The sequence below is a fragment of the Onychomys torridus genome, chromosome 5 (genome assembly GCF_903995425.1).
Source record: "Onychomys torridus chromosome 5, mOncTor1.1, whole genome shotgun sequence".
Taxonomy (NCBI): Eukaryota; Metazoa; Chordata; class Mammalia; order Rodentia; family Cricetidae; genus Onychomys; species Onychomys torridus.
The window spans coordinates 52090207-52104301 of record NC_050447.1 but is presented as its reverse complement, the minus strand read 5'-3'; the positions used below and the strand labels follow the sequence as shown (position 1 = coordinate 52104301).

The following is a 14095-nucleotide window of genomic DNA, read 5'->3' as shown; positions in this document are numbered from 1 at the left end:
TAATTTTAAAAAGCCTTAAGTATCTAAATAAATAAAAAATTAGATTCTCACTATGATACTGCTCTCTGAATATACTTTTAATATAAATATAATTCAAACTATTTTTATAGCCATATCAATGTCTATATTTACTTGAAGAAAATTGGGGTATCAAAGCATGAAGTGTTTCCAGTTACTCCTTACTGCAGGATCATATTTAAATCCGGTGGATGATGCTCTGATATGGATATGCTATAATTTATTCAACTAATCACTGATTTCTATGCATTTAAATTGCATCCAATGCTTTGGTTTTATAAATATTATGGCAATGAACAAATATGTAGCTTAATCTTTCTACAAATTCTTGATTATTTCCTCAGCATAAATTCCAAGAAGTGAAATTTCAGGGTCAAAAGTATGCATGTTAAAAAACTGGAGTACATAACTACTAAATTGCAGAAAGAGTACACAAATTACATTCCTTCTAGAGATGAGTGGATGACACTTTTCTGTCAAAATACTTTTCCAGTTTGATAATAAACTTACTTAATTATAAGAGTCAAGTTTCTCCTTCACATTTTAGTATCTTTACAATCAGGTCACATTTTATAATCAATTCACTAGTAAAGCTTAACTGGTAGTATTTTTTTTTCCTTCTGAATAATGCATATAAAAGAGTGATGCACAATACCATCAGTGTTTTAAATTCTAAATATGCCTCCCTATGTTATGGGTGTTAGATAAACACATAGAAGCATTTAGCTTTTGTATAAACAAATGGTTTCATCATTGACTGCCATGCTCATGATTTCTCTATTTTGATGTGAGAAATACCTCTTTTTTATCTTATTATGTTACACTGAAACATTTAATAAAGCTTACATTAAAAAAACTTTTCAAGTAATTAGCCATTTACTCTAACAATATTTGTGCTCATATATTTATTTATAATTTATTTTAATAATAGTTGCCTCTGTCATTTCGCTGTCTTAAACACAGGATTTACTAGCTATCCATTAACTGATTAAATTCATGTCAACAAAAGCAGATTTGGAATGAGATAAGATTTAAAATCACGATCTATTATGCCTTAAAAAATTGACTTGGTTAATTACAAATCTACCATTTAATTGGTTTCCTGGGTCATCATTGCTCAGTTACATTACATAAAGTAGGATCCAGGAACCCAGAAGCTGGTATTTTTTGCTATGACCATTCTTCTGGCCCTATGTGATCTGAGAGAAGAAACAACTGTGTAGTGTGAAAAATTCTGTCTGCTGTACTAGTCAACAAAACTCCATTGAGTTTACTGAGAGCCAAGGATGGTCACGCAACATGACAAAGTAAAGGACAGGTATGTGCTCCATCCAGCTCATCACCTGAATCTACAGGTCTATAGACTGCCCAAATGCTAGGACATTTGTTGTCCAAGTAATGCATTCAATCAACACTGTAATAAACTAGTTTAACAAACAACTATTTTCGGCTCAGCATTAATGACAGGCAGATGAATAAGAAAACTTGCCTCAGAACACCAGAAGTGAGGAGTATGGATAAGTCATACCAAGTGTTATAGAATCCAGCTTTTTCCTTTTCATGCACACTGGACACTGGACATGCATGAGAAAAACACTGGAGAAACAAGAGGAAATTGGAAAGGGCAAGAAAACCACAAAGGGAGACTGATTGGTTGGCTGATGCATGGTACAGGAATGGAGACTGGGAACGCCTAATTACCATGTGATGGAAGATGAGAGTGCAGTAGTCCAAGGACACATCTGGACAAACAGAAGGAATCAGCTGGAAGATATCACAAGGAAATGGAGTGGAGACTTGACCTTTGAACGCTGAGGAAAGTACAAGGTGAATTCTGGGCCACTTATCTTTTTTGTAGCCTGTGTGCTTGTTAGAATGTAATGGCTATCCACTGACAACAAAGAATACCCAAGAAAGGGAAAAGAAATTCTGGGTTAATGTTGAATCTGAGCTGTAGTATGTGGCCATATCCTGGGACTTTGTGTCCAAATTGCACTTAGGTGTAATTCTGGAATTTGTGGAGAGCTATTACATATAATAGCACATTACTTTAGTTTATTTGTTTTTCTAATGAGTATATTCTTGCTGGGGAATAAACATTGCATTTTTGTTGGGGGTGTGTGAAAATAAAGAGTTCATTGATGGAGCATGCTAATGGATGAAAAACATCTTTTGCATCCTGTCAGTGGAGATACCAGGATGCTGAAAGGAAGGAGAGGGGCAACAGAAACTAGGAAAGGGGGATTTGAGAAGGCAGCAAAGCTTTGGTAGGTGTTCTGCAATGATACAAATTAGGTCACTGCAGAGGATTCCCACTCCACCCATAGCTGTAAACTGTTCATCCTTTCCTGAATGACTAGAATGAATTAGAGTCAAGAATGGTCTATCTCTACTGGTTGGTTGATTTTAAAAACAAATTATGGATTTAAAAAATATATCTATCTCCTTAGTGCATGAGCTGGTTGTTTGGAACCTTGGGCTTATGCAAGGACACTTTACTCAGCTTGGAAGGAGGGGACTGGACCTGCCTGTACTGAATCTACCAGGTTGAGCTGAATCCCCAGGGGAGTCTTGGCACTGGAGGAGATGGGAATGGAGGGGAGGGGCTGGGGAGGAAGGTGGGGGAGGGGCAGGAGTGGGGAGGACAGGGGAACCCATGGCTGATATGTAAAATTAAAACACAAATATAATTAAAAAATATATCTACCTCAGTAGAAGCAAAAGAATGGTTTTTAAAAGTGTTTATTCTTATTATTTTTAATAACGTGTATGTTTGTGTGTATGCACATGTCATGGCAGAACCAATAGGGGCCAGAGGCTTCAGTTACAAGCTGGAGCTGGAGTTACAATCAGTTGTGAACTGCCTGACATCGATGCTTGGAACCAAACTCAGGACCTCTGAAAAAGAGTACTCTTACTCACTGAGCTGTTTTCCTAGTCCCCCAAAGTGTGATTTTTATAACCTAAATCACATCCTTGTGCTGTTTTGTTCTCATAGGACCTCAGTAGCTGGTACATGGGAGCAGAGATAGCCCAAGATTCTCACAGTGTTAACTTCTAATTTGCATCTGGTACTTTGGAATTAAACAACTTCAGTATGAATTTAAATTTTTCAACCCAGAAGGAACAATCCTAACTGGGAGTTCATTCTTATCAATTGGCTCCCCGAGAGAATACAGGAAATTATAAATGGGAGCTGCACTAGCATCAAGTAGTTATCTACATTCTATTTGCATTTATTGTCTTGTTTGGCTTGACCTGTAAGAATTCAGAGTTTTAGCTTCTCCAGGGTGTTTCAATCAGCTTTAACCATGTCCATCATACCTAAATAAATTTGCTTCTGAGACCAAATAGTTGTATTAATGTAGCTTAATTGATAACAGTCAATGGGAAGGCAGTTATTGAAGATCTCTGGATTAATAAATAGTTACATTAAATAATGGAGAATAACTTTTAAGGAAAGCCAGATCACAGAAGCACATGGTTTTCATTTGGAGAAGAGGGGCTGGAAAGAGGCTTTGCTCTGAGGTTGACTTCATGGCTGCAGGCAAAAACTAGGAGATTAACAGAAACTGCAGCAGAAGCAGAGTTGTCTGCATTTTAGACATTTAACTTGGTACTGAACAACTCTCAAGAGATCTTTTGAATTTAGGAAGAACGGGTCATTGGGAGAGGATACAATAGTTCCATTTTTTGTTTATTTGTTTGTTGTTTGTTTGCTTTCAATAGTCAATGTTACCTAAATAATGGCACCATGTGAAGTGATACAGAATTTAAGATGTTTCTCAGTTCAGTCACTTTAGTTTTCTACAGGGCAAATGGGAAATTCATATCACATGGTGTCTCCTAATGTGGTCAAATGGCTTCTTTCCAAAATAGGAAGAGAATATGAAGAAAAGCATAAACCACAATGATATAGTTGGTGATGGAGAAAGAGTTTGAAACAAGTAAATAAAATAATTGAAGCAATTCTTTATATAGCTGGCACTTCCCAAAGGAATATTCAAGTTGACCATTGCTAGATACCTTGTGAAGAGCAGGGTTTTCAGGTGCTATAAGACACTGAGGTAGGATTACTTTTGTCTCAGTGTTCTTTAAGGCCATGAAGATAAACACAAAGTGGCTTTGTTTCCAGACAACTTTTGTTAATACTTTCAGGGCAGTGGTGGAAATCAAATTTGAAATCCTTAACAACTACCTCATGGGTATGAAGTCAGAGTGGGGTAGCATTTATATGGAGTAATAGCCTTGGTCATGGAGCTGGGGAAAAAAAACTGTTTCTTTCTGTCTTTAAGCTTTGTAACTGAGGCTTAAGGATAGTAGCTAAGGGTATGGTATGGTATGGTATAGTATGGTATGGTATGGTATGGTAGGGTATGGTATGGTATAGTATGTGGTATGTATGGTAAAGTAGATATGGCATGGTATGGTATGGTATGCTAACACACTTAGAGCATTCAAAAGGACTGAGGAAATACTAAAGTGTCAGGTACAAGAAAGCTACTGCCTGAGCCAAGACTCCAGGCAATCTGTGGAAGCATGGTGAGAGGGGTCTGTAGCCACACGAAGATCAGTCAGAGTCTTCACCCAATACATAGTGCCATCAGGTAGGGCTCCTTGTCTTTCAGGTCTACTCTGCTTGCTCATTCTCCTCTCCTGGCAAGTATTTAGGGTGACAAGTTGTATTGAGCAGGTGAGGAAATGGGAAAGAGGTTAGTAATGCCCTGCCTTCTCACCTACTCTCTGACTGCAGACTTTTGGAAGTGTAATTAGCCATTGTTGAGAAAAGAAGTCTAATTTTAAGATAAATTCAGATATTTTGTTGCTTTCTTGCAGTTGATATCTGAATTACATCTTGTATGAATTTACTTTGGCTCACAATTGCAATGGTTTCAACTCACAATCTATCAGTCTTTTGCTTTTCAGCCTGCGGCAAAGCAACACATCACATAGGAAGTGTGTGCAATATAGCTGCCAACCTCACAGAGGCAGACAAATAAAACAGTAAAAAAGAGGAGTACCCAATGTTCCCAGTTCCAACAACTAAACTTCCTTCCACACTCTTCCAGAGCTTCCACTCCCTCCTAATAGCGCCACCTGCCGGGAACCAACTAACACCACCGGTCTATGAAGAAAGGTGTCAGCATTTCCTGAATTCAGCTCTCTAAATCAGCTCTAGGGAAATGTGAACCCTGCACATGTCAAGGACATCTGAGTTAGAGAGCTGCTACCCCAGGTAAGAGAATCCTTCTTCTCTGAGATGTCTTCAAAGGCTGAGTGTTGAAATGTTTTCTATTCTCTAAGAGTGATCTAAATGTGGTAGTTCTGATAAATTTAAGAAAAGAAACCAATATTCTCTAGTGTAATATGGGCAGCATTTCTTTTAATAAATAAGAGTTCACTTTCAAGCCAGGTTTCATATTATCCTAAAATCTATTCTTCTCTACAGAGATAATCACTTTAGGAGGTTTGTGAAGCACCCAACAACAAATTAGAGGAAGAAGTCAACATATGTGTCATACACAGTATGAGCTAGGCTTTGCCTCCAAGATCTGCCTGATGAACTGCAATATGCTTTATTTGGCTAGAAACTAAGGATAAATCTGGTTTTTTTTTTTAAGAAAATCACTTGTGGCTAAGTGAAGATAGGTTAGGTTTTTTGTTTGTTTGTTTGTTTTGTTTTTTGTTTTTGTTTTTTAATCAGACCTTTCCTATGGGCTTCTTTATTAATCATGTTGCTCCTTTAACCTAGTATGCATTAAAATTTATGAATGTCTAACAATCATATATTATCAACCAAAGACGCAGTAGTTCCATGTACTAAAAGTCCAACAAGGTGAAAACCAGCTCTTAGCACCTGCTGAACTTTGGTTTCTTTGTGTTGGATATAATCCTTGAATACTGAAATGACTGAGGACTAAAACATAAACTCCTCTGCCTTAGAGTTATCTTTCTCAGGAAACAGGAAGGTGTACGCACTCCAAGGAATCCATATGAGTCTGGATACTTTGTTCAAAAGGTTGCAAACCTCTATTCATGGTGGACATAAAGAGACAGTTTAACCACAATTTCAAGATGTGAATCCTATAAACTACAATATCAACCTGCTAGGCAAGATATGCCCATTACTACAATAGTGGCATAATTATTGTGGGGATAACCAACTAGTTTCTGATTTGAATAGGGAAAACTCCACAAGAGGGAGTTAATGCTTGATGCTGTAAATCCAATTTAAAAAAAAGAAAAGTATGACTTGGCTGATGAGACCTTAGATCCTAAGCCTTGTTTAGCTAAATTGACATGGCACTCATCTTCTTTTTTAAATACTTATGTTTACACCTAAATGCTACTCTAAGATTTAATCAGAAAAGCTTCTCTGCAATGAATTATCATAAAATGCAAAGACTAATAGCTGGTAATGGTGCTGGGAATAAGTAGTAGTTGAGTGCTCAGCCCTAAACAAGACATTTATACAACTCCCTCTCAGATTCACAGAACACTGAAGACGGGGTCAAAAGAATGTAAAAAAAAAAAAAAAAAAAGGAAGATCGGTAGAAGGGCCTCAAAATGCTGCATCATGGGCATGAAAAAAACAATATAATCATAACTGTGAAGTAACTGCTACTATCTACACTGGGCCTGCACAAGACTGGGCTTGTGAAAGTTGAACATGGATCAGGGAAGGGAACACAGGGTCTTACTTCTCCCTGCTTGACTGTTTGGCTACTTTTTGGATTTGGGGTCAGTTGTATAGCCACTGTTTAGCCCACAAAACCATAATGAACAGGTTCAAACCCATGGTCAAAACTATAGCCCTTGTTAAAATCAATGGGTCACCAAACAAAACAACACACACACACACACACACACACACACACAAATCATTAATATGGGAAAGGGCCTTTTAAGGAGGTAGGGGTGGGGCTTGCCAAGGTTGGAGAGAGATAAGGGTAGTGGAGAGTAAACAGAACTTATGTATATGAATTCCCATACAACACAGTATCAACTCAGATGATGGTTCAAAGAATTTGTGAAAGTTTTCTTCAGAGAAGCCAAACTACATGAACAGCAGCGAAAAGATGGGCAATGGAAGCTGGTAGAAAATGGGGGGGGGGGGTTTATACTGAGGTCACAAAAAAAAATGCTATCTATGACAAACTATCACAATCAAAATCTTTATTTCTAGCCTGTCTTAACCCAGGGTCTAACCTGCTCCTCAGGACACCAAATAAATCTTTACGCTGAATTTCTCATTCTTAGCCTTGGTTTACTGGTACTCTCTGCCTCACCTTGGGGTGAATTTGGACTGATGGTATCCAATTTAGACATGTCATTGACCTCATTAAGTTGGGATGAGAACCTAAGTAGCCATCAACCCACTCAGTCAACCACCAGTACTTCCTTTTCCTTCCTTGTCTCATTCTGCTGGCGACACTCCCTTTTAGAACACCATGAGGCTGCAATCCACACTAACCACAGACAGGCTGCACACAAAACTTCAGTTTATTTTAGATGGCATCTTTTTGAATAAAATTTCCTGAGGGATATTTTCTTAAATTAAGTTCCCAGGGGGAGAAAATCAAATAATCAAAGCTCTTGTGTGTCTTAGGGCTGGTCTTTCAATCAGCTTGCTATTGTCTACCAGTCTTCTCCACTACAATCGTCTACTTCCAGCATCTGGTTTATGTTTTTGTTTTGTTTTGTTTTTTTTCTCCTGGGCTAGTTTTTGATACAATTATAATTTTTCTCATCTTTTTTTCTTTAACCATGATTTTCAAAATCTACACATTCCCCACAAGCCCCAAAACTTAAAACTGCATTTCATGTCAATAACTTTAGGATGAGAGTATAGGAAGAAATAGAAGGAAACCTTTGGTTTCCAGGTAAGGTCTGAGTTAAAAATAAAAATCTTCTCTCCCTCAGAGTCTCATAATCATTAAAACAAGGGCTGAAAGCACTATATCAATACCATTTCTAGCAACTACAAGGAGAATCACAAATAATTTGTTCCTAATATCTTCAGAATAGAACTTCACAATCATTTTTTTTCCTTTTGAAAGAAAAGAAAATTCAAGGTCACATATGTGGTAATACATCTTTACCTGACATTCTATCCTTCTGGATGGGCGTGTAATGAGGACTAACACACAGAATGCTTGATATTCTGTGAAGAGTTGTGGTTTTCACAGTGAGGAGTGAGACTTTTAAGAAAGAAACAACGTGTAAGAATTGTTTCCCAGGAAGTTTGCTCATCATGGGGTTGGACTCATATGTTTTTGGCCCCTTCTCAAATAAGCCTCAGTGAAGACCTGTATGTTGTTTTGTGCCTACTAGAGTAAGGTTTGTGTTTCTTTTTGTAGAATATCTTCAAACAGCCTCCAGGGTGCTATAATCCAGTAGTTCTCACAGTGGTTCCCCAATGTTTGACTTGTATCAACAATGCCTGAAACTTGTTAAAATAACCCATTAGCTCTGGGAGTGAGGCCCAGAAATCCATGTGCATTTGAAGTTATCTAAGTGATTCCCCCACTCAAGTTGGGAAACAAGTGCTGTAACCTGTATGAAGCAGGTCTTACTGGGAATTCTCTGTAGTACTTACATAGATGCCACTGATTTAGACCCCTTAGCCACCAGTGCCCTTTCTCTGGGAGAAGTTAAGGATGATGGTCTTAACCTGACCTGGACTGCAAGAATGAGGAGAGACACTGAAAAAGCCTCCCATCTACCATTTCCCCTGCCTCTGAGGCAGCTAGTGATTGGCAGTAGGGACCTTAAAACTAGTTATCTTGGAAAACAGGACCCTTCTGGCCTACGAGTAGCATGGGTCACTCCAAGGATAGACTTTAAAATTTATTTATTGAGTGTGTGCATATGCATGTGTGTGTGTGGGTGTATACATGCCACAGTGAACATATGGAAGTCAGAGGACAACTATCCAGGAGCTGATCTTCATTCCTTCCTTGCTGAACCAGGGCCTTTCCTGTTTCTGCTGCATTGCTGCATACTCCAAACTGGGTAGCCGACAAGCTTCAGCCAAAGTCAGTTCTCTTGACTCTCCCTCTCATCTTGCCACAAAAGTGCTGGAATTGCAGCTGTGCATCACTACATCTAGATTTTTATGTGATCTGGGGATCCAAGTTTGGTTGTCAAGTTTTCTCTGCTAGAATATTTACTCACTAAGACATCTCTGTAGCCCTGGACTCCACTGAAGACCATATTCCATTTATTCTTTTCTCCACATGGACTTCCTTACTCTCATACAGATTTGCACTAAAGACTACTCCTTCATCAAGTCTTGTGATTCCATATCTTTTGCTCAGCTTTGTTTTGAGGGACCAGAGTAAGCCATTAATTATGATTTCTAATTCAAATAATTCTTAAGAAAGGATGTCAAATTTTTGGGAAAGGGACAAAACCCTGCCAGCACTTACTTAGAAACAATATTTAATGCTTAAATCCACAGAGCTCCCAAATGCTACTTTATAAGTGGCATTCTTCCTACTTATACATTTCCTGATGATGGTGGTTTTAGTGTATGAACGTGTGGTCAGGTGGTTTAGGGAAAGTGAGTTATAATAATGAAGGTGCTGGTTTTTAAATTAAGCCTGGATTTTTCACATGCCTTAAGGGTTATGTCCAAAAGAAATTGCTTTCCCTGAGACCAAAGGCACTATCTTACCACTCCAACACAAAGAGCCAGAAGCCTATTTAAGCATTCTCCATGATTCATTTCCCAGACTGGGCTTTCTATGAGTACTTCCTTCAGGGAAACACACTTTTCCTCCTTTGCAGCCCATTTCCTGTAGGAATGTGTCTCTAGGAAATTATAATCACAGCATTCTTCTTGTGTTTATAGTGACAACTCAGAGGCAAAGCATGTCCACGCACACACACAAAACACCTTTAAACAATGTGAGGATGAGGTAAGGCAAGGGAAAGAATTTCTACTTTCCCAAGTGACACTCCATTTTATTTAGTTAATTCATCAATTTTATATAGCAACTTTTACAGAATTTTCTTCGCTTGCTCTGGGATTGCAAGTTTACACTACTCATCTTGAGGCTGGGGTATTAGCCCAGCATATGCAAAACTCAAGGTTCTACCCTAAGCACTACAAAACAAAACCAGGTTCTTCCTTCAGTGTTGTATAAAGATTCACATGGGCAGAATCCCTATCAGGGTTTACTTTAATTGTAACCACAGGATAGCCAATACAGCTGTCAGAGAATGCCAATAAAGAGATGTGTAGCAGGAATCTTAAATGTTCTTATTAATAAAAATCAAACCTGAGCCAAGTATTGGGGTGAATGCTGGAAGATCAGAGAAGCAGAACAAGCCACAGCCACCTCACCTCTACAATTCCTCAGCTGATCCTATTTTCTCAGACTAGAAGCCTCTGTGTCCTCATCCAGAATGAATCACAGCTGAACTGCTGCTCGAAAGCCTGAATGCTTACCCAGCCAAAAGCTGCTAGTTTCTGGTCTTCACGTCTTATATATCTTTCTGCATTTTGCCATCACTCCCTGGGATTAAAGGCTTGCTTTCTGGGATTAAAGGCTTGAGTCACCATGCTTGGCTGTATACTTGAACACATGGATTTCTGCCTCTGGAATGCTAGGATTAAAGGCATGTGCTACCACTGCCTATGCTCATGTTTAATATTGTGGCTATTCTGTCTTTGACCCCAGATAAGTTTATTAGGGTGCACAATATTTTGGGGAACACAATACCACCACAGAGATACCTCTTACATACTGAAGGAGAGGGCGGATGAGCAGGGTGTGTACCAGAGCTCAGCTATGAACACAATCATTGTAAATCCTTAAGAAGAAAGACTGCTCATCCTAAGCTAAAGGAAGGGCTGTGGCATGGTGGGGTGGGGTGGAGCATGCCCACAAGAGAAGGAAGAATATCTGATGAGCTATGGAGCCTCATCTCCTAAGACGAAGCTAGCACCATCCAGCAATGCTATGGCTTCTCTAGGTAAGGACACAAAGAGCTCTAACTGATGGATGCCCTGTAGAATGGTGCTAGGAATACATTTGGCTGCTTCTATGCCAGAACCACTTCCAGAAAGTTACTAAGTAGATGCCACTTAATGCCAGCTGAAGAAATCATAGCCATTAGAAACTCAGACCAGAGAGCAAAGGGCACATTTCCACTTAATAACTATTAGCAGTGTTTAACCTTTACAACAATCACATTTTCTTAACCACAAGACTCTCATGCTGGTAGTACAGTTATAAGGAACATTGTAATAACTGAAGGCACATGCTAAAGAGAGCAAAAAATATGTTTGCCACAAAATAGAGGAAGTCTATTATTAGGAATGATTAAGATCATAGAATACTTCCTAGGTTCCCCTACTTAAAGGTGTTGTATGTTTTAATTACCATAAACTTGACATCCCTCCAAGGGAGGCACAGATTTTCTTATTTTATAGTTGAGAAAGTTAAGAATGAGGGAAAGTCAAGGAAATGAAGAATGACAATGGAACCTGGAATGTTGTGGCTCTGAGTCCAGGTGCTCAGGCTCTGAGCTCCATCAGTCCCCTCTGATGCACTGCCACAAGGAAGCCACCTAGGGATCAGCATCTCTTATCCTTCCAATGAAACCCATGGATAAACATTAATAAACAGGCAATCATTTCACACCATCAGCAGAAGTGGCTCAAAACGTTGGTTTAAGCACTGTTGTTTCTTTAAGTTAAATACTTTGAAGGTCAAAGGACAACCTCACTAAGATTGACAATTAATAAACAGGACCTCAAGAAACCGAAAAGCTCTGTAAGGCAAAAGACACTGTCAATAGGACAAAACAGCAGCCTACAGAATGGGAAAAGATCTTCACCATCCCACATCTGACAGAGGACTGATCTCTAAAGTATATAAAGAATTCAAGAAACTAGACATCAAAAAATCAAATAATCAAACTTAAAAATGGGGTACATACCTAAATAGAGAATTTTCAACAGAATCTCAAATGGCAGAGAAATGCTTAGAGAAATGTTCATCATCTTTAGCCATCAGGAAAATGAAAATCAAAATGACTCTGAGATTGCATCTTACACCTTTTAGAATGGCTAAGATAAAAAACACAAATGACAGCTTATGCTGGAGAGGATATGGAGCAAGGGTAACACTCCTCCACTGCTGGTGAAGTGCAAGCTTGTACAGTCACTTTGGAAATCAATATGGCCTTTTCTCATAAAATTGGGAATCAATGTACCTCAAGACACAGCTATACTACTCTTGGGTATATACCCAAAGGATGTTCAATCAAACCAAAAGGATACTTGTTCAGCTATGCTCATAGCAGCTTTATTTGTAATAGCCAGGACCTGGAAACAACCTAGATGTCCCTCAACCAAAGAATGGGTAAAGAAAATGTGGTACATTTACACAATGGAGTATTAATTAGCTGTCAAAAACAATGACATCATGAAATTTGCAGGGAAATGTATAGAACTAGAAAAAAAAAGTCATCTGAGTGAGGTAACCCAGACCCAGAAAGACAAACATGGTGTGAGCTCACTCATATGTGAATATTAGCTGTCAAGGATAACCATGCTACAATCCACAGACTCAGAAAGGCTAGGTTACAAGGAGGGCCCAATGGGGGAAGCATGGATCTCCCTGGAAAGGGGAAACAGAAGATCTCCTTGGACTGGTGGCAGGTTGGGATAGGAACTTGAGGAATCAGGTTGCGGTGGTGGGCAGAGGGTGAGAGTGCTGAGAAAGGTGGGTGGAAAGGGGTCTGGTAGAAACCTAATGCAAGGAAAACTCCCACAAGTCTACAAGGACAGCCCCATCTAAGATTCCTGGTAGCAGTGGATGCATAGCCTGAACTGGCCATCCCTTGTGATCAGATTGGTGACTACTCTGGTTGTCAGCAGAGAGACTTCATCCAGTGACTTACAGAGGCAGATTTGGAAACCCACAGCCAAACATTGGGCAAAGCTCAGGGAATCCTGTGAAGAAAGAGAGGGGGGATTGTAGGATCAGTGGGATCAGGGGGATCAGTGACATAGCAGGAAAACCTATAGAAACAACTAACTTTGCTCATGAAAACTCACAGAGTCTGAGCCTCCTCATATATGAGGCAGTTGTGTAGCTTGGTCTATTTGCAGGACTCTCTGTAATGGAAGTAGGGGCTGTTCCTTGTGCTTTGGCTGGCTCTTGGGAATCTATTCCTCATGCTGGATTGCCTTGCCCAGTCTGAATACAGGGAGAGGTGCTTGGTCTAATGGCAAGCTTGACAGGTCATGTTTTGCTGATGCCCAGGGGAGGCCTGCCCCTTTCTGAGAAAATACAGAGGAGGGATGGATTGAGGAGGGGGTAGAGGGGAGGAAAAGAGTGAGTGAGAAGAGAGGAGGGACTACAATGGGAATGTAAAATAAATTAATTAGTTAAATTTAAAAAAAAAGAAAAGAAAAGGCAAAAAAAATCACAACTCACTTCTGCTGTGACCCAAATTTTCGGACACAATGTAGTGGACAGGAGGGAGCAATGGCTCTGAGGTCTGAAAGAGTTGAGCTTTGTAATAGTTCTGTGCTGGGACCAAAAGACAGAATTTCTAATTAGTGTCCAATATGGTGGCTTATGGATCATGCTGAGAAAATGAGAAATTAGAAAACATACTACCTATTTCTCAGTAACACCTGAATGAATTTCAGATGAGCCAACAAGACTTAAGTAAAGATAAAAGCATGCACATCTATGTGGTGCTGCAGTACATCCTTACTACACTTAGAGAGGTCATTCCACAAATCTGCATGTGATAAAATGGCAGGAAACCACACACACACACACACACACACACACACACACACACACACACACACAGCACCAACTGTCTGTCAGTCTCCTGATTATGACACTGTGCTATGATCATGTAATGTGTATCCGTTGGATGAACTGGGTACTTTGTACACAGGACTTCTCTGAATGACTTTTGCAATTTCCTGTGGACCTATAATTATCACAAAAATAGAAAGGAAAGTAAAATTAATAAAAGTATAAGAAATATATGATAAAATGAAAATATAATAGTTGAAATTATTTTGAAGCAAGGGAGA

General features: G+C 39.2%; 1 protein-coding gene across 1 annotated transcript in view; it reads right to left on the bottom strand.

The window, feature by feature from the left end:
• Positions 1-14095, bottom strand: part of Sugct (succinyl-CoA:glutarate-CoA transferase) — a 668818-nt gene that overhangs the window by 167441 nt on the left and 487282 nt on the right. Inside the window, 1 exon segment of the mRNA XM_036188867.1 lies at positions 5648-5653. Within this exon segment, the coding sequence (XP_036044760.1) occupies positions 5648-5653 (6 nt within the window).